Genomic DNA, 22,467 nt, shown 5'->3' on the forward strand with positions numbered 1-22,467 from the left:
CGTAAAACAAAGCATGTTATTGCAGTTGGATGTTGTAATCACATGCAGCCAATAAACACTACTAAGATAACATGTCGGTGTCATAGTGGAGTTACTGCTGCAGATATAGAGGTGTTTCCATGTTCCCCTATTTTTGACAAATGTCCCCTTTTTTGCTGAATGTTTGACTATTTTTTGGTGAATTTTCCCATAGTATTGTCAAGTGTTCCTCCACTTTTGCCAAATGTTTGACTATTCTTGCTAATATGTGGCTCCAAAGTTCATTGCTGTGTGTCCTAACCAGAGCTGGCTAGCTCAGACGGTATTAGTGTCCACAGTAAGCTCAACATGTTAAAGTTTGAATGGTGTTTCTAGGTCTAAGTAGATGATATACAGTAGAGAATATACCGTAGTATATAAATAGTGAGAACAACTATTGAGGGTATGCGTGGGACATCATCATCATCATACCTGGAAGTTATGTGGGAACGCCTACTCCTACTGAGTGGCAAAAAACTGGCCTTGACAGCCCATATAATATCCAAACAGAAAAGTCTGATTGCATTAAACAACGTTAAACGCAAGGTTTCGAACGAAACCATTGTTCATTTAACTTTGGAAGGAATACATCCTTCCTATATATGAACTGGAAGAGTGACAATGAACTCACTTTGCCACTCGATTTACCATTCGCTTTATGCATGTGCTTACCCTCTATTACAGAGTGCTTTGGTGAATGAGGGTTTTGTGTGTGTGTGTGTGTGTGTGTGTGTGTGTGTGTGTGTGTGTGTGTGTGTGTGTGTGTGTGTGTGTGTGTGTGTGTGTGTGTGTGTGTGTGTGTGTGTGCATGTGTTTTGCCTGTATGCGTGACCCCAGCTTACCTCTGAGGATCAGGTCCCATCAGAGTGTCATCATCAGAGTTGACTCAACAGGTGGCAGTGTGGCAGCAGTGTGGGTATAATCTGATAACTGAAACTCTCATATATCCTATCAGAGAAGTGTGCACGCCCGGTGCTCAAACCGTACAGCCCCAAGTTTACAATGCATTAGGGCCAGTGGTGGAAAAAGTGCTCACATTGTTTACTTAAAGGCGTACTGTAGTTCACCCCCAAAATGACCTTTTCTATTGATTACTCATGCCTTGGAGACTTGGTTCAAAAATATATATATATATTTTTTTTTTGTATTTGTCGCATTCCTAAGACAAACTTTTGATTATAGTAGATTTACCCCATTCTCATGTCTCTATGGCATGAGTAATCAGAAAAGTCATTTTGGGGGTGAACCACTCCTACTAACTATCAATAGTAGAAAAACTCTGTTAAAGGTAAAAGTCCGGAATTCAAGGACCCCCGGGGGTCCCCGGAGCCCGAGTTGAGAAGCAGTTCACTGGGGGGTGAATCTTGATCACAGTGTCACACAAAATCGTCAAAAGTATACACATCTGCAGAATGTAATACTCACTAAAAACACGCCCCTGATTCTGCTGACTGATATTGTTGTGTTTTCATTGAGTAACATTCATTAGAAGGAAAATATCAGTCACAATATGTCCATATATGGGCATTCCCAGTCATGGGCTTAATATTGATGACATCAGGGATCTCCACATATGGGCATAAAAGGGACAAAATGAATTTCCAAGTTTGGTGACGCGAGTCACACTTGCAAATGAATTCTGTCTTGGCCATACAGTATATGGAGCGTGACATGAGGCGTGACTGACTGACGCTCATGAGCTGCAGGTTTTCATAGTAAATCAGTCACCAGACGCAGGGACGAGTGTTTTCAACAGGTCTAACATGGTTAAAGAGGTGTCTGGCAGTTTAAATGGGTTTATATAGGAGGGGTTGGGAAGCAGTGCACTGTGGGGCAGACCTTGTCCTCGCCATCTGTGTGAACTGCTGGCTGGCTGGCAGAGGCCAGCGTGCACGTGAGTGGAACAGTGCACGTGAAATAGGGATCACAGCACACAAGTGGAGAGAGCAGTCAGGATGGCAGAAGTACTCAGATGTTTACTTGAGTAAATGTAGCAATATGTTGCTGTCGGGCAGAAACCTCTTGCCTCCGTATTGTAACCTTTTTGTAAATGAAGGCCATACTTGATCATACGACATATACTCAAGTAAAAGTACCTCAAAATTGGACTTAAAGGGATAGTTTTTTTCTATACTCACCCCATGGAGATGCGAATTCATGGATATTTTTTCTTTTGTTTTTTTGTTGGATTCCTAAGGCAATAATTTGAGGAAACTCTTAGTGTCTCCTATAGGGAACAAAGCAGGCTCTTTGTGTCTCCATAGGGAACCACTGCTGGTCATAAAGTTATTGGCTTAGGTAGGCGACAAAAACAACACAATATCCATGAACCCAAGTCTCAATAGGGTGAATAAATGATAGGAAAAAAAAGTACAGTAGGCCTACTTGAGTACATATAATGAGTTACTTTCCGCGAGTGCAGTGCACGTGAAGTGGTGATCACAGCAGACTGAAGTGCTGTTGGCAGAGGTGTGCCTGCGTGCGTGTGTGTGTGTGTGTGTGTGTGTGTGTGCACAGTGGAACAGTGCGCGTGGAGTGGTGATCACAGCAGATTCCAGTAATAAAGTATCTATGGGAACCTCATTGAATGACAGTCATCAGAATGTATACAGCAGCTCTGTGTGGATGGGGAGCAGACTGCTAGACTGCTGCGTCTACCCTGCACTAGAGGTAGGTTCATCACACTGTTGCTTTTACTACGCATGCTTTGTTTTATTCTCCAGTGGTGGGGAAAGGTACTCATATAAAGTGTCATTGCTGTCAGCCAGAAACCTCTTATCTCCATATTTTAACTTTAACTTTAACTTTTTTTTTCGTCTGGAACTTTTGCTACTTTTGAATTTGAATCCTGAAAAGTAACTGTTTTGGACATACAGTATGAGTTTTTATGTGATTTTTTTTTTCTTCTTTTAGTTTTTCTTTTTTCAAGTTTAGTTTCTTTAAGTTTTAAGCTCTATATTGTGATAGCAGCCATTGCTACAGAGTGTTTGTTCAGTAACAGTGTTAAATAGCTCTATATAATACTCATTGCTATAGAGTGTTTGTTCAGTAACAGTGTTAAATAGCTCTATATAATACTCATTGCTATAGAGTGTTTGTTCAGTAACAGTGTTAAATAGCTCTATATAGTACTCATTGCTATAGAGTGGTTTGTTCAGTAACAGCGTTAAATAGCTCTATATTGTGAGAGTGTTTGTTCAGTAACAGTGTTAAATAGCTCTATAGGCCTATAGTACTCATCGCTATAGAGTGTTTGTTCAATAACAGTGTTAAATAGTTCTACTGTATGTTGTGATAGTAATCACTGAGTGTTCAGTAACAGTGTTCTACCGTATGTTGTGATAGTAATCATTGCTGTTTGTTCAGTGAGAGGGGTCTCTCTGTCTCTCCACCTCTTGAAACTGAAAATTGAAGTTCAGGCGGTCTCAAATATCGTCCAATCAGGAGAGAGAAACGCACAAACATCAAATTGTCTCTGTCTGGCAGAAACCAGACACTTTCACTTTTTTGTATTCATTTTTAATGACATTATTATTATTATTATGATTTAGGTCAAATGTATTTCCTACTTCATCACACAAGAGCGTCACACAAAAGTAGTGAAAATATTAGATCTACAAGTACGCAACACAATGAGTCCAGCTGTGTTCACAGCGACAGATTGCATCCCAGATGCCTGGTGGATTTTGATTGGCTGAACAAACATTCTATAGCAATGATTACCATCACAACATAGAGCACTTTTTTAAACAAAAGAAACCCCACTTACAGCCCCTTTGATGCCGCTACATAACACCAACACAATTTTAAAACACCAGCCTGAGTGTCATAAATATACACATTATGAACTGAGATGAGATGTTGAAAAGTATGCTTTGGGGTGGCAGTGGCTCAGGGGAAGAGTAGCCGCTTGGCAACTGGAAGATTCCCGCGTCGAAGTGTACTTGAGCAAGTCACTAAGGGCTCTATTTTGATTGTCTTAAATACCAGCTCCTATGACTTAACTTCAGACCTGGAGGCGTGGCAAATGTTGATTGGCCACATGTGTGTGTGTGTGTGTGTGTGTGTGTGTGTGTGTGTGCGTGCGTGCGTGCGTGCGTTTACTTTGGAAATTTGAACATACTGTAGCCGATCTACAAGTTCACAACGTGTCACGTTGTGTGCTTGTAGATCTGATATTTTCAACAGATTTTATACTTATATACATTTGGAAACTTGCAAAATGGGGCATTCTGCATAGTGAATACTTTCACTTGTGGCACTCTTACAGTAGGCCTACATACTGTATATTTTGATGCCAACCTATATTTTGGTACATTTTGAATGTAGGCCTACCAGACTTTTACAGAGTATTTCTACGCTTTTAATCAAGTAAAAAAAAGTGGGTAGTTCTTCCACCACTGATAATAATGTAAATGTGAAGAAGCCAGCATGCATGTTGGACTGGGTTCAGCTCAGGCCTAGGCCCGGCGCTGTGTTGTGATATTAGACTGGGTTCAGCTCAGGCCTGGGCCCGGCGCTGCGGTGTGCCGTGCGACCCAGTTGGCGGGCGTTCAGCCAGGTGTCATCTTACTAAGCATGTATCCACATAAACACTGACTGAGCCAAGCTGACCTGTTATAAATAGAGTTGGAGGATAGCTCCCTCCCAGTTACTGAATCTGTTTATCTGTCTGTCCCACTTTATTTGACCCTAGACTATTTTTTTTAAACAGCAATATTTAGATATGTGACATTCAGTTTATCAGACACAAGCCCCTCCTATATATAAACCCATTCAACTAGACCTATGGAAAACACATCACGTAGCTGCTTCTGAAGACTGATATTGTCCTCCTAATGTTAAAATCATTGAAAACACACGTCCCTGATGATTAATATTGTCCTTCTCATGAATGTTCGATTTTGATTTAGATTTAGATTAGTTTTATTGCATTTTTTTTACATGAAAAATCTAATTGAAAATGACAGTCTCTTCACACATTATAACAACAATATAGGTCACCAGAATTGTGTTTTCAGTGAGTGACCAGTCTCGCGTAGCCAGACAACTATTCCACATTCTCCGAATGCTATATAGAGTCTGGAAAGGCAGTTCCCGAACGGCGAGTATCGGAAGTAGCCGCTGCTGCACTGAACTGTAGTCCCATTGGAAACATAACAGAAACACAATAGCTCAGACAAAGTCATTCGAGCGGCCTATTCTTGTTATGAGTGTATAGTTTAAGAAAACGTTTGAAAACAACATGGAAGTAACACCAACAACACCAGAGAAAGACGAAATAATGCCCCAAAAAATAAAGAAAGGAGACTTAACGCTTCCAGTAGGACATGTTATTGCTACTGCACCAAGGGAGTGGTTGTGTCACATCCGCTTTATCTCGCACTCATAATTTCTATTCCGGTTTGCCAGACTGTATGCCGGGAGCATTTGCCCAAATTGCGGAGGCAACAGTCTGGCCACGCGAGACTAGTGAGTGACTAACAACATGAAGTTTGAGGGTGAATAGGCTTATACAGGAGCTGTCGTGTCTGATCAAGTGAATATCTGACTATCTAAATATCCGAAAACTGAATCAATCAACTTAAAGACATTTGGATTGGATGATTTTTTTTTATTGATTGATTGAAGAGTTTATTAGCAGTTTGCAATAGAAAACAAAGTACAGTTACATGACAGCACAAATCACTGGTACAAGGTCAACTAAAAGGAAATTCTTGTAAGCTTAACGGCTTGTTTACGCAGGAACCACTATGGTGGCCAACCTGCACATTTAAATTGGGCCTCATAGTATGGAGTTAATTTCAAGGACAGCCCTCAACTCTTGAGAGTGTACAAATGGAACCAAATGGACCCTTTACCGGTCCATTTGTTCAGTCAGCGCACCCTGACCAGAATGGAACAGAGCCTTTTATTAGTTAGTGTCATTGGTAACAGCTATAAAGGAGGTTTACAGCTGTTACAGTACATGTACTGTATGTAATACAGTCATTGTTGACTGGTTAGTTAGTTTTGGAATTTTGTTTCTAGCTGCTACAGAGGCTGAGTAATATGCTTTCCAGAAAAACAGTGGGTAATTTTCAAATCGGACTTAGGCCTAAATGGCTAAATAACTTTTTAATGAATTATTATTGAGTATTATTATTATTGTGGGCTCGTCTGAAAGACAAGACCAGTATGTTATACCAAAACTTTATAGACCAAGGTTATTCTTCTCAAAAAATGACCGACAGTACAAAGGCAGACATGGTGTTCCATGCGAGCCCACACTGTTTCGTAGGAACGGTATTTCTATTTATTATTATTATTATTGTGCAATATTTTTGTGCATTGTTTTGTGTTTTGCTTTTGTTGTTTGAGTATTATTTGATATTCTACGCTTGTCTTTTTTAATGTTCAAAATGAACATTCATTCATTCATTCATTCATTCATTCATTCATTCATTCATGTGTGTTTTCTGTGTCCAGTGTGTGCATCATGGACCCGGATGACTACAGTGTGTACAGCCACCTGTCTGATGACGAGCTGCTGCAGCTGGCCATAGAGCGCAGCCTGATCGACAGGCGCCACGCCCCGCCCCCCAGCCCGGGACAGTCGTCGTTAGCCAATGAAACGCCCCACAGCGGCGGCGAGGGGAGGAATCCCAGCCCCGGACCCAGCAGACACGACGGCTATGGGGTCCCGTCGTCCTCAACCAATCGAGCGCTCGCACAGCCACCGGCAAACCCCGCTCCTCTGCTGCGCCCTGGTGGTCACCACGTCCCCAACTCCACCTCCCCGCACCTTGTCTTCAAGAAACCCAAAAAGTAGGTACCAAGTCAGATCGATCGATCGATCATTCAATCAATCAATCAATCAATCAATCAATCAATCAATCAATAAACCAATCAACCAATTAAGCAATCAATCAATGTATGCTTTCAGTGTCAAGCGACGGTGTCTCATAACGTTCTTTGAAGGAGTAGCCCCCCCTCCCAATTTGTCACATTCCTAAGCCAGTTACACACACACACACACACACACACACACCGATAGGGCTATCTATATACAGTACACACTAATGATTGATTGAAGAATGTATTAGAAGTTTGCAATAGAAAAAAGTACAGTTTCATAACAGCACAAATCACTGATACAAGGTCAACTAAAAGGAGATCCTAGTAAGGACAGGACCACTTAATGTATATCATATAACATACTAAGTATACCTACAATACTTAGGGACTGGTCTTGGACGGGCACAGTAACTTATCAAAATGTGTGTATGTGTATGTGTATATGTCTGTGTGTGTGTGTGCGTGTCAGAGAGCTCAGCTACCTACAGAACGTGATCAGGAGTGGCGACACAGAGGCGTTGATGTGCCTGGTGAAGAGGAAGTGCAGCTCTCTGACCGAACCCAATGACGAGGGCTGGACTGCTCTGCACCATGCTGCTTGTTATGGAGCGCTGCACTGTCTCACCATACTCACTACAGGTACTGTATCTATATGTCTGACCATACTCACTACAGGTAGATATATGTCTGACCATACTCACTACAGGTAGATATATGTCTGACCATACTCACTACAGGTAGATATACAGTCATGTTTTTTGTTTGGTCAATGTTATTCATGGGCCGCCCTAGTGTAGCGGTTAGAGCACATGCCCTCTGTGTGTGTGTGTGTGTGTGTGTGTGTGTGTGTGTGTGTGTGTGTGTGCGTGTGTGTGCGTGTGTGCGTGCGTGCATGCGTGCGTGTTTTTGAAAATCTAACTACATGAAAGATTGTTGTTCATAAAAACAAAACAAAACAAGACGAGACAAGACAAAATGCAACACAAACTAGAATGTTCACTGGTCCCACACTGATCTACTGTATACCATATCTACAGTATATCCGTCATTCATCCAGTTCATTTCCTCCCCGTACACTGCAGCTTACCCCAGCGAGATCAACAAACGCACCAGACAGGGCCAGACGCCTCTGGCCTTGGCCGCTGCTTATGAGCGCGTGGCGTGTGTGGAGTTACTGCTGGAGTGTGGAGCTGACCCCAACATTGCCAACAAAGACCGAGAGACACCCCTGTTCATAGGTAGGCAACGCAAGGCAAGGCAATTTTATTTGCACTAGATATCCAGGCCATTATTCAGCCTTCAAACCTAGTCCTAGTATATTGCGCTGATAAGGGCAACGGTCACCGAAGTACTGCCATTTTTGATGAAGGTGGTCATTTTTGATGGGACCGCCCACCAATTAAGTTTGGAGCTTGTAGCGTGCTGGTATTGTGGTAACTGGAATAATGGCTGTTTAAACCCCAGCCAATAGGAAAGCAGAAGGGATGGGGCTTGAGCAATTACAGCCTGTCCCGTAAGACCACCCAACTACGTTTGGGGCCATAGCATATACTGGGAACTGGAGTTATGGCTGTTTAAAGCCCAGCCAATAGGAAAACAAGTACAGTATAGCATGTCCCTATAAGAGCTCCTAACAACTTGCTGGAACTACGGAGTCAGGCAATCTCAGTATAGTTCCACTGATTGGACCGGTAATTTTCCGATTTTTCATACTCGCTGCCTATGCCGTATGCAGACTGCCGTAGCCGTCCTTGCTAAATCCCCTAATGCCAGGCTGCAGGTTCAGACTGTTAACCCTATCCGTACATGCATGCCGTGTTGTGTTTCAGCGTGTGAGAGTCCCAACATCCACGTGGTGGCGCTGCTGCTCAGGGCAGGGGCGTCGGTGAACCGGGGCTGCGTCCAGGGCAACACTCCTCTCCACGAGGCGGCGCGCCTCGACTCCCTAGACATCTGCGGCAGGCTGCTGGAGGCCGGGGCCAACCTGCACGCCGCCAACCTCTACGGGATCCAGCCGCTGTTCACCGCCGCGCAGCACGGCTACGCCAGAGTCGTCCACTTCTTTGTGGAAAAAGGTTAGCTGTGATTTTTCTTCGGATTACGGTGGGAAACTGGGGAGCCAGGAGGAGGGAGAAGAGTTTGGGACCCAAACTCTCCACAAAGGGCATGCTGATATGAGATCTCTGTATCTGTCAGTCCTTGTCCTTTTTATGCCCATATAAGGAGATCTTTGTATCCGTCAGACCTTGTCCCTGTTTCCGTGGTTCACTATGTCTCTTTTATGTGTTCAGGTGCTGATATTAACGGTGCTGCAGCTGACGGTGCAACGCCGCTCTATGAAGCATGTAAGAATGGTCATGTTTCCACCGTGGAGATGCTCCTGTCTCTCAAAGCAGACGTCAACAGATCCACCAAGACTGGTCTTCTGCCAATCCATGTGGCCGTGCAGAAAGCTCACACACGGTAAGAACACTTCTCAGTTTACCTCCTGTACACAGTAGTTCCCCAGCCAGATTGGTTAATGTAGCATCAAAATCAGTGTAACCACTGTGAACCTACAGTATATGCTATGGCTTGTTGACAAATACATCTTGAAAAGATGGGGAAAATGTGAACATTCTCTTGTATGGGGATCTCTGGCACAACACGCATCTTTGTTTACTAGTGGTTTTCATGTCTGCTTTTTCAGCGTCGTGTCCCTGCTGATCCCCGTCACCAGCCGGAGCACTATCAAGGGTAGCGGCATCAGCCCGCTGCACATCGCCGCGGACCTCAACTGCGACGACATCATAGAACTCCTCCTGCAGGCGGGATTCGACCCCAACTGCCAGCTGTCCAAAGAGCGGTGCATCTACGAGGACAAGCGCAGCACGGCGCTCTACTTCTCCGTCTACAACAGCAACCTGGAAGCCACTGAGATGCTGCTGGAGGCTGGAGCCAACCCCAACCTGGACATGTTCAACCCCCTGCTGGTTGCCGTCAGGAGAGGCTCTATGGAGATGGCCTCCCTCCTCCTGAAGTACGGAGCTGACGTGAATGCCTCCATCTCCACTCAGCCTTCTGCATTTCCCTCTGCAGTGCTCCTTAGCATGGACCACCTCCCCATGCTCAAACTGCTGCTGGACCATGGCTGCAACGCTCGCTCCTGCTTCAACTGCGTCCACGACAGCGAGAGCCTTGCCACGCAAACACAGGGCGAAGAGCAGAGGAACGCGAATCAAGCCGCTCCACAGAGACGCCTGCAGGTGAGACCAGTAACGATTTACTATTTAGGCATTTAGCAGACAGCCTTATCCAGAGAGACTTACAAGAAAGCAAAGCAAAGCATTAATGACAAACAACGTGGTAAATAGTCATGCAAGTACAGTGCAAAGACGAAAATGTAAACTCTCTATGCTCTCTATTGCTACAACAAAAACTACAACAAACAGGATAGAGTCAAGAAGGAGCATGACACTTTCATACACATTCCTATCCTCAGAACACTGGTCAATTTCACCCTTTGTTAGCCTCCTGGTTGGACCCTGACTGACCAACCAGCAGGCTCTATCTGCCTTGTCCCGCCCTGGTTCCGCCTTTTTTATGTTGAATTAGCTAAAACATAATTTTTGGAGAAATAAAAACATTTAAAAACATGCTGATTCACTATGCTGCCACTGAGCAGCTCCAATATTGACTGAAACAAAGTTTGAAATTAGAATTGAGCACACAGAATAACAATATGAAGCAACTGAATTAACATGGCAGTGGATGGAATGTCCCACTGAATGTCCCACCAAGACACAGCAACCAATGGGTGTGGAGAGGGGCAGGACAATGGGCGGGACTTGACCGAAAGATCAAATATCTTCGTCTCATTCAGAATTTTCAACTGGAGCGAAGATACAGAGGCTCCGGAACGCTTTGTTCGCGTTGCCCCATTCACCTCAAGCCACATCTTTGCACTGACTTCATTGTAAAGTAATTGCGCCACTGAAACAAAAGTGGGAACGCGGCGGCCAGTGTCATCAACATGTCCGTACACAGATGTTGCCATGACAAGACTAAATTTCGTTTTTACATAACGTTATAATGTTCTTATTTTGATCACAAAACCCCATTGCTGAATGTCACTCTCTCGGTTTTGCTACTGATACTGACACTATGACACTATGGCACATTTATGAGTACATTAGCCTACGAGTGGTTCTCAAACTTTTTTTTTCTTTTTTTCAAGGCTGGGGCCTTTTCCACTGGTAAAGAACTGGTTCCGGTTCTTTCTCCCGCATATGGGATGAACCAGAGGTGTGCTTTTCCACCAAGAACCAAAGATGGTTCCGAACCGTAAAAGTTGGTTCGGAACCGGAACCACAAAATCCTTGGTTTTTGTGGTTCCAGAGCCAAATCCTTGGCTCTGGTTCAATCTGGTGGAAACACAAGCCGGTTCCCAAGAACGAACCAAGGTTCCCAAGAAAGTTGAACCGGCACTGGTTGAACCGGTGGAAAAGGCCCTCTGAGTGTGCACATTTGTACACTCTGAGACAGGCCTTTTCCACCAAAAGAACCTTGGTTCCAGAACCAGTGTCGGTTCAACTTTCTTGTAACCTTGGTTCATTCTTGTGAACCGGCTTGCGTTTCCACCAGATTGAACCATGATTGAACCAGAGGAACCAAGGATTTTGTGGGTCCAGTTCCGAACCAGCTTTTATGGTTCGGAACCAACTCCGGTTCTCAGTGGAAAAGCTCACCTCTGGTTCATCCCATAGGTGGGAGAAAGAACCAGAACCGGTTCTTTGCCGGTGGAAAAGGCCCCTGTCAGAGTTGCAGACCTGTAATGGTCATTCAGGGCTAGCCCTTTATGTGTTTCCGGTAATATTAATGTCCGCTCATTTTGCATTGCAAAAATAGAATTTTGACAAGAATGTCCACCACAAGCCAGCATAGGCTCACACCGTGTTTTCTATCCTGTCTAGTTCTGCGATGCTGTGTCCAAGCCCTCCATCAGTTCCTGGGGCCTCGTGGGGCCTCTCATTTCTCTGCTGTTAAACTACGTCGGCCACGTCAGGCTGTGCTCCAGACTGATGGAACATCTGGTCTCTTCTCCACTCTGCAACGAAATCAAGATCAAAGCAGGTGCGTTTGTTATCTGGTCTCCAATGAAACAGACAGTGTATAGGAGAGACAGACGGTAGGACAGCTTAGAGAGAGAGAGACAGTGTTGGAGAGACAGCAGTTGAACAAGGAAGGCATGACCGCCACCTGTCATTGGGCACCAGCCTCACTTTCACTTTTCCTACCCGTGGATTATACCAGTGGACTATGTGGTTTCATTTGACGTGCGCTGATAGGCTGCGCCTTAATGTCTACCGGTATATCATGACAGTATATACCAGCTGCAATGCTCAATGCACCTTATGCTAAACCTCATTTGCATGCTGTAGGGATGGATATGCGTGTGTAAATACTCTAGGTAGATACTTTCTGTTTTTTATTCTTTATTATTTTTCTTTTTCATTTATCTTAATTTTTCTCTTTCCGGAAACGACTAAAAACAATGGAGCACAACATTTTTTAGGAGAGACAGACAGTAGCACAACTGAGAGAGAGACAGAATAGGAGAGGGAGACAGTAGAAACAGGAGCTGATACTAGATCAGCCGGGTATATGCGATTTTGAGATGGTCTTGGCCCTTTTCAAGAGCTGAGTTAAAATGAATAGAGGGTATGCGCATGCATAAAGTGAATGGCAAATCGAGTGGCAAAGTGAGTTTAACATTGTTTAACATTGTTTAATACAATGAGAGGAGTTTTCTGTATGGGCTGTCGAGGCTGGGAGCGTGTCGCTGTTACTACATGTCATCTTTTTGACACCCGACTCTAACCCTCACCCTAACCCTAACCTCTGTGGAGTGAGTCGCTAACCCTCGGGTCGAAATGATGGAAAGTAGTTTTTTGCCACTTACTAGGCGTTCCCGTATAACTTGCGTGCGTTTGTGTGTGTGTGTGTGTTTACAGTGCCTCCTCATCCTCTCATGCAGCTGTGCAGACTGAGGATCAGACATCTGGTTGGTGTTGGCAGGTTAAAGCTCCTCAGGGATTTAGATCTTCCTTCCAGACTCATCAAGTTCCTCTACTATGAAGAGGTCTGTTGTTCACTGGAGCTGGACACTTAATCTACAAGCTCACAACTCATCACGAGGCAACACGTTGTGGGCTTGTAGATCGGCTTCTTTTGGCTAAAGGATGTGGTGCAGAGGTGCGGCAACTCAGGTCCGTTTTATTAAAGCAGTGCTATGTAACTTTTTTTAATGCATAACATGTAATTTTGTCCAATAGTAGAGTATGTCAATACAATATAACCTATACAATCTGTATGAGCTAGACTAGAGTATGTTAATACAATATAACTTATACAATGGACGACTACCGGCTCCGCCCCCTCCAAAAGCTGCCTCCGCCACTATCACAGCGCGCCGCTATTGGCTTCATTCACTTCAATGGGAAATACGGCGGATTGTACACACATTTTACACATTAAATATTAATTCCGTTTTGGACCCAGAGCTTCGAAATCTCTTCCAATCCATCAACAAGGCCTGGATCTGCATTGGAAAAAATATTTAGACCTTTACACTTTTAAAACAATACGACATAGGAATATATAAGGTCGCAGCAGAGGAATAAGGACCACAGAAAGCCGTTTCAAACCAATTTAAATATGAATGGACTGTATTGGCCTAAACGACAATAACCCATGACTACAAACACCTTATTTGTTATGTTAAATAGCAACTGATATGTAATGTACGTCTGTGAATGTCTGAATGAACATGGGTAGCGACGCGAAGTGTTGTATTTCAACTCTGCTTTCGACTGCAGGCTGTGGGTAGGGGCGTCACAAGGGGGGGGAAAGTGGGACTGACTTACCAGGGCCCACGGTGGAAGGGCCTTAATTATTTTAGACTTTATCGATTGAAAAATAGCAGATATACAAGCTCATAGCGCGGCACTGAGTGCCACGCTGCGAGCTTGTAGATTTGCTATTTTTGAAATCCCACGATGAAGAACATTCATGTGGGCCCACAGCGAATCCTTGTACCCAGGGCCCAGAATTTGATGCGACACCCTCTCCCTCTGCGGCTCGGCAGCTAAACTTGTCAGGAATACGCCGATCTCACAGTGACGTCACGTCGTCGTTCGTCGTCGTTCTCCGGCAGTTCTGCTTTACGGCAGCTAGCTTTGCGGTGATAACTGGACTGCTCCGTTTACACAACACAGCAGCAATATTTAACAAGCCTACAGCTACTTCTAAAGGTAACGTTTATTCTGCTACTGCTCATTGTTTTGCCATAATGTTCTCTTGTTAATCTTATATGTCCTTTCTTTTTTTCCATTTTGACATTTGGAAATTGGCTTAGATTGGGAAGAGAAAACATCTAGCATTGGCTGCGCAGCTGGCCTTGCTGTGTGTTTACACTAGGAATAGAATCTCGATAGATAGCAGGGAGTTTATTTATTGACATGATGACAGAAGACATTTATGAACAAAATCACCACTCATCTGTGGAAATCCATTTCCAATGTACTTTTTCCTCCAGGCACTGTGAAGACACTGTTGTCTGTATGGCAGGGATTTCTTCCTTCTGACCAACCCCCTGACCTGACCAACCACAACTATTGGTATAGCAATGATTTGATTAACCACTACGATTATTTATTATTATAATTGTATTTATATTTTCTAATGTATAATCTCATACCTTGCTGACTCACTGATTGATTACATAATTTGCAGCAGTATGCTCAATACAGTGAAGCTAAAAAGATAACACAACAAAGCCCAGATTACTTTTCTCCATTGTTATCCTATGTTTCAAAGCATCCAGTCAACATGACATTGGTCCAGCTTGTGTGCTCTAGCTAGTGTCTAGAACCAAATGAACCCATTTTACATCTCTGTGAAATAAGAGACAATGAGGAAATAACATGACTATGCATTTCATGTTTACATGCACATTTCAGTTCTGAAAAGGTGTATGATAGAGAAGCTATTTCATGGTTTCATTGTAGACTTGCAACAACTGATTATTTCCTTTCCAGGCACTGGCAGTGCTCTGCATGGCAGGTGTGTCCTCCCTGAGTGAAGACTCATCTCGACCAAGCACAACTATACAGGTAATATGCATTCTTTATGAATCCTCAGTGTATACTGGATATCTATTATGGCTTATCATGTATATTTTAATAACACTGTATACTGACTCCTAATCTCCAATTCGATTGAACATTTTGCTAAAGAGCCCAGAGGACATGTCAAAAAAAGATTTGTCAAATATCTGATAAAATCCCCTTATTATAAACAATTTCATTGCATATCATTATTGTTGCTCTTTCTTTTCAGATCATGGAATTCACCAAGTCCCTGCTCAATCTCCCGCAAATGCGGTTCAGTGACGTAGATCGACTTGTTGGCAAATATTCCAGCACACCAGGTTCCAAACAGGAAAAAGGCTACAAATTCTTCATCGAAAAGTACCTGTTTGATTATGAAGGTAAATGCAATGGCAGATTAATCTGGTTTTCAGCAGTGATAGGGCCTCTCTCCACATACACACCCATTGTAACTTCAAACTCCATTTTAACCAATGAAAGATTAATTAAAAACACCCATTATTTTTTCTGGTGACTCATACTACCCTCCTAATACGTGAGCAGGCCCTGTTTTTTCGATAACTTTTTTCATTTATTTTTTATAATTATTTGGGATAATGGAAAAACTGAAATACTTATTAAAAATACATGAAAAAAGTTATCCTAAAAACACGACCTGCTCACATATTAGGAGGGTAATATATATATATAATATAAAAATAATGTGTGTTTTTAATGAATCTATCATGGTTAAAATGAAGTTTGAAGTTACAATGGGTGTGTATGGGGAGAGGCCCTGGGCCTGGAGGGCCTGGTAACATTTACATCAAATATCTAAATATTCAATCAAGATAATTAAAAACTGTTCAGGATGTTCATAAAAGCCTGATTAATTGATAAAATTACCAAAAAAATCTTTTGAAAGTGAAATATCCCTTTAAGGTTTTGAAGTACATTTTATGAAATTAGAAGATCTACTAGCTCACAGCACTTAGCTGAGCTTCATAGTGGTTAAACTGATTTTAATGCTCAGAGGTTGACACTAACGGTTGCCCGACTGCCTATGGCAAGTAAATACAACTTTCGGGCTGGTGGAACTTGCTTTCAGGTTTCCCGATGGGCAAGTGCGTTCCCTTAAATATTATTGGTTATCCATAAACAATGCTACTTTTTTTACTCTTCCATTATTCAAAGTGACTGTCGCCTCTGCAGTTATCGATTGGATTAATATTAGTTCTACAAGCACAAATTTTACCTATCATTTCATAATCGATGATTTACTTTTCGGGCAAGTGCCTCTGAGACCTTAGTGTCAACCCCAGCTATATCAATGCATTCTGCTGGGGACAACCCACTCAAGGACTTAATCTCTAAAATCTGTATCATAGCATTTAAGTTAGTAATATGCATGGTTAACCTTACAAACTTCTCCCCAAACAATGGAAAACAGTCTCTAATGTAGTTGATCATGGTGTGGCGGTGAGAGGAAGATGTCACCGGTCCATGAGGAAAAATGAGGAAGCTCACTACCTACAGGTTTATCAGATAAATAGTTGTTATCCTGCAGATGTTTGTTCCTGCAGAGGATTTGCCTGCAGTTTCCTGCAGTTGCAGATGAGACTTTGCAGTGTTCCCGCAAAGTTGCATGTTCTACTGGCTGCATGTTCTATGGGTTGCATGATCTGCTGCATGTTGCATGTACTTCAGTGTGTTTCTCAGTCTGTCAATTATATTTACAGCTAAAAGTACAAAAAGAATAATACATATAATACTTAATGTAAGTGTTTTAAAACACAAGATATTCTGTGTGATCAACATACATATATTCAAGCTTAAGCGTTGTTCACCTCAAGCAATACAACTTAACACTGACTGTGGACAATGGCATCCACTTGAGTTTGACCTTTTTTTTTTAGCTTTATACAGTACAGTAAAGCTTTTGATGTGCCAATGTGAACAACAATATTCATTGTTATTTCCCTATTAACAGGTTACCTTTTTGGACACGACTCCTGTGGAACTTGATCGCACGTCATGCTCTTGTGCTGCTGGAAAGGCACTGTGTAACCACATAGTGGCTCTCCTTTTTCAAACGGCACACTACAGGTATGTCCCAAAAAGTAATTTCTTTTCCATAATGTCTTTCTTAAAGTGCACATTTTACCGAAACACATCTGTGTATGCTGCCAGTGCTTATATTAAAAATTGCCAGAAGGAAATTAGAGGCTGACTCTTCTTGAGCTGTTGTAGGCTTATGTGAAACTTACATGTGAAAAGAGTGTGCTTGTTTTTTGTTTCTGCTATGTTCCTGTATAGTACCCTAGGAGTCTCTTCGGTCCCATTGCCTCTTGCGTGCACCAGCTCCCTGCAGACTTGGCACCGGCCACGGACACAGGTCAGATATTAATGTTTGTTTGATGTTGAACAAATTCAACTGTTTGTATTGTCTTGTCAATTCATTATTCATCACTATTATATTACAGGGTATTGCACCAGAGGCTACGAACGACATGGAGGTGCGTAAACCTGTTCCACAGAGGAAGGCAGACAGAGTGAGGACTGGTGTAAAATGCACACTGTACCAGGCATATACTGGTGAGTATGAATGAGCTGTCACCAGTAAAATAATTCAAATGCATTTCTAATATAACATACATATAGATATGCCTTTCTTTGGGAATTAGATTTATTATTAGTATAATTTTATACTAAAGAAATATTTTGTAAAAAGGGAGATTTTAGTTAGTCTTGCATTAGTTAGTATAGCAATAGCCTGTGCTATGATTTTGAATTAAAAGGTTAATTACTTGTTCATGAGTGCTGGCCTTTCTTTTTATTTACATGTATTTCTGTTGAACAATGCACCCAAACAATTAGACCTGCTGCTACCTATACGTTGTTTTACCTCTAAGGCCGGGAGCGACGTCTGTGTCACATTAGTATTTGCTATACATATAGCAACAACATTTATTTTACATTTTTTTAATGCAAATTTTAAGGTTTTCAGAAACCTTAGGTCAGGTTTTAGGAGGCGTTTTTAGAATCGGCCTTAGGTCTAAATGGGTTAAAAAAAGAAGGAAAAGTTGGAATGAGTTGTGCACATTTTGCTGCCTCCTTTTTCATTACCAACATGTACAGCGAGGTGATACGGAGATGTTATACCATATGCTTGGGAGTCTTCTTTAGTGTGATAGAGCAGGTGTCATCATAATTCAATATACATTTGACGTTTCTCCCTTCTTTCTGTCAGGGGATCTCCCAGTTCCAGATGTCATGGCAGCCGGAGATGCATTAAAGGAACGCCGTCCACAACCAGGGATATCGAAAATTCTGCACGGGCTACAGGGCCTTAAGATGGTGGACTCAAAATTTGGCCCAGTGCCATTTGGGTCTGTTCTATCTTATCAGTGCCCTCCTGAAGTGAGCAGAGACACTATTAGACACCCTGGTATCGAGTTCCCGCTGTTGCCTGTGGCCGGTTACCAATATACTTCCGCTTTTAGCTTTAAGCCCAATAATATTCAGCAATGCCACCTGGAGAGCTTGAAGGTGTCCTGGGAGGCATCTGCTGCTATTGAGGCAGAAACCCGCCAGCAGTCTGAGTGCATGCTGTGGAAGGAGGTGAGGAAACCCAGACTTACATCAAGTAGATTCAGAGAAATTTGCTTTGTTCGTGGGGAGTCCTCTGCCAAAGCCTTGGCAGCTCGCATCTTGAAAGGAGCGCCTCAGACTGCTGCCATGAAAAGAGGGCTGGAGCAAGAGCCAGAGATATTGAGGCGGTATGCGGAGTCCTTTGATGTGTCTGTGACACAATGTGGGGTCATCGTACACCCTGATGCACCTCACCTGGCAGCTAGTCCTGATGCCAAAATCTATGACCCACAGATAACACCACCATTTGGGCTGGCTGAGGTGAAAAGTTGTGGTGTCGAGTACCTGACACAAGTTAAACACCTGCAAACTGTAAATGGCAAGAATTCCCTGAAGAAGAGCCACAAGTACTACTACCAGGTTCAAGGCCAACTAGCCTTAAGTGGACTAAACTGGTGCGACTTTGTCACTGATACCAACACAGAGTATGCAGTTGAAAGAATTTTCAGGGATGAGGAGGTGATCCAATCAATGCGACATAAACTTGATTATTTTTATTATTATGTGTTCATGGATGTATTCTTGAGTCCAAATCCGTAAACACCATCTTGAGTCTTCCTCTAGGCCAGGGGTCTTCAACGTTTTAAGGCCTCATAATTGGCTAGTGTTAGTCCCCTTTACAATTTACTCTTTTACTTACTATTTACTATTACTATTTACTTACTATTTACTATTTACTTACTATTTACTATTACTATTACTATTTTACTATTATCAGCTTCAACGTGATATGTTGATTAATGTGCTCTGTCCCTGACAAATAAATAGTCGAGAGAGAGATGAAGCAGGGACCCCCACAACCACCACAAAGATTCCATATAGTTTCATTGTTTGACAGCACAATAATCAGTGTATTTTGGATTCATGTCAATTTGTGTTTTCAGATATTTAACTACTTGAACCGTCAATACTTAATAAACTTGGGCCTTTTACTCTGTACTTAATCTGCTCTTTCCCCTCTACACCAAACCTCTTTGCCAAAAATAGCTGAGCTGCGAGCCGTTGAGCTTGTAGGTCTATTTTTGGGTACAGTTCTCAGAATATGGACACTAGGGTTCAAGTTGTTAATATATAAATGTATGGAATATTTGGAGGACCCCCTGTAGTAACTCTGAGGACCCCTAGGGGTTCTGGACCCCCTGTTGAAGACCCCTGCTCTAGGCCAGTGTTTCAGCATGTTTTATATCAAGGTACAATGTTTATTCTGCATTTGAGCCACGGACCAACATTTGATGAGATTTCACCTCTCAGACCCAAAATGTTTATTTTGGTATCGTTGGAAAAGTTTTTGTTCACTATTCCATGCTGTATTGATGTTGGAGTGCATATCCACATTCATTTAAAACATTCACAAGGCATAAAAAGCAATTGTGATGTAATCTGCTGTTCGTGTGGTAATTTTTGCAATATTGTATTTTCAGCCACTCAAATTTGTAATGAAAAATGCAATTTTGAGACATGTAATAGGCCTTTACTGCGTGTAGTTGAACATTTAAACAATACAACAATATACAATAACTGTTAAGATTTAACAATCAAACATCATATTACACAGAGCTGGATTTTTCATACATCCTGTTTTTTCAGATATCCACATAGAAAAATATCCATGTCCACACGACAAAGATATTTAGGTCTAAAATAATCTGATTCCCCAGACCTCCACTAGGGGGACAAGCACAGACACAGTAAAGTCTTCAGAGATATCTGGGTTCTATGTAATATGGATCCAGTGAATCGGATATTTTTCAATGTCTTCAATTATTTATCCGGTTTAAAATATCCAGCTCCGTGTAGCTGGCACCTGTGTCCAGTTCTGGTGTCTGTCTGAGTGTCTGTGGGCCTGTTGCAGTGCCAGGAGGTGGGTTTGTGTAAAACAATTTTGGACAGTGCTCCAAAAATCATGCAGATTGGTACACACTACACAGTATCTCTACAGCCATTAAACGAAACGGGTATTTCTTACATTGATGCTCCTACATTTTATCATGCAAGCACCAGTTAAAGTTACTTTCCATCCCACATATACTGTGCACACCCCATAACCCACATCATTTCAGAGCTCATATCTTCGAACGGGTAAGGACTAGTACAATAAATGTTCAGTTGGTTGGATCCAGTCAAAAGCTCTTGCTAATACTTCTCATTGGCTCAGCAAAAAACCCAGACTTAACCAATGTAATGAAATAAATCCACAAGCTCTCAACACGATGAGCTTGAACATTTGGTACTTTTGTACAAAACAGTTGTATGACCAGCTCAATGGCCTTGTGGTTAGTGTCCGCCCTGGGCCTTAGAGGTCGGGATTTGATCCGTGGCTAGGTCATACCAAACACTCAAAGTGACTCGGTGCCTTCTAGCTTGGCACACAGCATCAAGGGTTTGATAGGGGTAAGTCCCTGCAACATACTAGTGCCATGTCCAGTGGTCCATGTCCAGTCCAAGCTGCCCACACTAAGGAAACAGGAGATAGTGCAGCACTATAGGCCTCATGGCTTGAGCAAGGCTTACTTATTTACATGTATGATGGACAATTTATGAAGAAAGGAAGAAAATACATATATACATTGAAATGTGGAGATTTCTGCCTGAGCAATAAGTCAATCAAGTTCCACACTACATCTATACTATAATTTTGCGAATGTCTGTCTGAGTGAGTGTCTGTCTGTCTGTCTGTCTGTCACAGCGTTTCTCCTCAGTGGCTGGAGCAATTGATCTGAAATCGCATCACCATTAGCATATGAACACACCTGACATAACTGTGAAGCCCGTTTCTCACTTTCACAAATCATATGCTGTATATTAGCATTTTTATGGTGTAACTACTATCTATTCTGCATCTAACATGAGGCATATCTATTCTGCATCTAGCATGGGGCAACATGTTTAACCAGCTCTGTGTGTGTGTGTGCGTGTGTGCGTGTGTGTGTGTGTGTGTGTGTGTGTGTGGGTGGGTGGGGATGTTGGCTGGCCCTCTTTCAGATGTTGTCATGTAGATCGGTACACAGTATCTCTGTAGCCTTTAAACGAAACGGGTCTTTCTTACATTGATGCTCCTACATATTATCATGCAAGCACCAGAAAGGTACTTTCCATCCCTCATATACTGTGTGTACAGTGCACACCCCATAACCCACACACTTCACATCATTTCGGAGCTCATATCTTTGAACGGGTAAGGACTAGTTTAAATAGACTAGAAGGGAAGAGGTGCATTTAAACTGGTTTGTCCCCTTGGATGTCCAGAGGTCCCTGATAGTTTGACATGATGCAGCAGATGGCCCACAACTGGTTTACTGAACCGGTTAAAGACAGCGGCACAACTCCATCCCAAATATGGTATTCTTTCACCCTGCGTATCGCCCTCTCTACGAGAATTCTGAGACGGGCAATTTCCTGAGTCTTACGGGTGTCCTCCGCACTGAACTGAGCTGTTTTCTTCAGTGGGGGCATGATCAGAGTAGCACCCACATCCGAAAGCATCCTCTCTATCAGGAAACCCTTGTCAGCCATTACACCATCTCCAGGCTCCAGTAACTGTAACAGCTGGGATTTACGAGTAATTTCTATATCTGAAATAGAGCCAGTGTACAGTTTGGAGATGAATGTGATTACTCCACATGGAGCAATCCCAATCAGCCCTTTAAAAGTGGCATGGTTTTTATAGCTAGAAAAGGTTTCTGACTGCAGTGTGAGGGAGGATGGCGTTTCACAGCGTATCTCCGTGCAGTCGATTATGACTCGGACTTCAGGGCAGTAGCTCTGGAACTTGTCAGGCATTGTGGATCGCACCTGCTCTCGTGTCATCCATAACGGCAGTGAGCCGAGAACC

The 22,467-nt window shown here is 42.7% G+C and overlaps 2 protein-coding genes and 1 long non-coding RNA gene across 3 annotated transcripts; all 3 read left to right on the forward strand.

Annotated features, from left to right (window-relative positions):
- Positions 1-6,496: 6,496 nt before the first annotated feature.
- Positions 6,497-13,006, forward strand: LOC308300857 (ankyrin repeat and SOCS box protein 2-like; the record flags this gene model as incomplete). Its single annotated transcript, XM_080744754.1, has 8 exons — positions 6,497-6,825; positions 7,325-7,494; positions 7,938-8,093; positions 8,685-8,930; positions 9,147-9,318; positions 9,545-10,100; positions 11,808-11,967; positions 12,849-13,006. 8 exons carry the CDS (start codon positions 6,497-6,499, stop codon positions 13,004-13,006), a joined length of 1,947 nt encoding a protein of 648 aa, XP_080600880.1.
- A 1,078-nt stretch (positions 13,007-14,084) lies between these two features.
- Positions 14,085-14,973, forward strand: LOC308301412. Its single transcript, XR_013962883.1, has 3 exons — positions 14,085-14,147; positions 14,432-14,513; positions 14,934-14,973. It is a non-coding gene; the product is annotated as an uncharacterized lncRNA (long non-coding RNA).
- Positions 14,974-17,073: 2,100 nt separating this feature from the next.
- LOC308300858 (uncharacterized protein) lies at positions 17,074-19,175 on the forward strand (the record flags this gene model as incomplete). The annotated part of the gene is made up of 4 exons (XM_080744755.1): positions 17,074-17,090; positions 17,301-17,379; positions 17,468-17,579; positions 18,235-19,175. The coding sequence occupies exons 3-4, from the start codon at positions 17,495-17,497 to the stop codon at positions 19,173-19,175; spliced, it is 1,026 nt and encodes a 341-aa protein (XP_080600881.1). The 5' UTR covers positions 17,074-17,090; positions 17,301-17,379; positions 17,468-17,494.
- Between the last annotated feature and the right edge of the window lie 3,292 nt (positions 19,176-22,467).

The sequence above is a fragment of the Nannobrachium achirus genome (genome assembly GCF_963921795.1).
Source record: "Nannobrachium achirus genome assembly, chromosome: 16".
In the NCBI taxonomy this organism is placed as follows: domain Eukaryota; kingdom Metazoa; phylum Chordata; class Actinopteri; order Myctophiformes; family Myctophidae; genus Nannobrachium; species Nannobrachium achirus.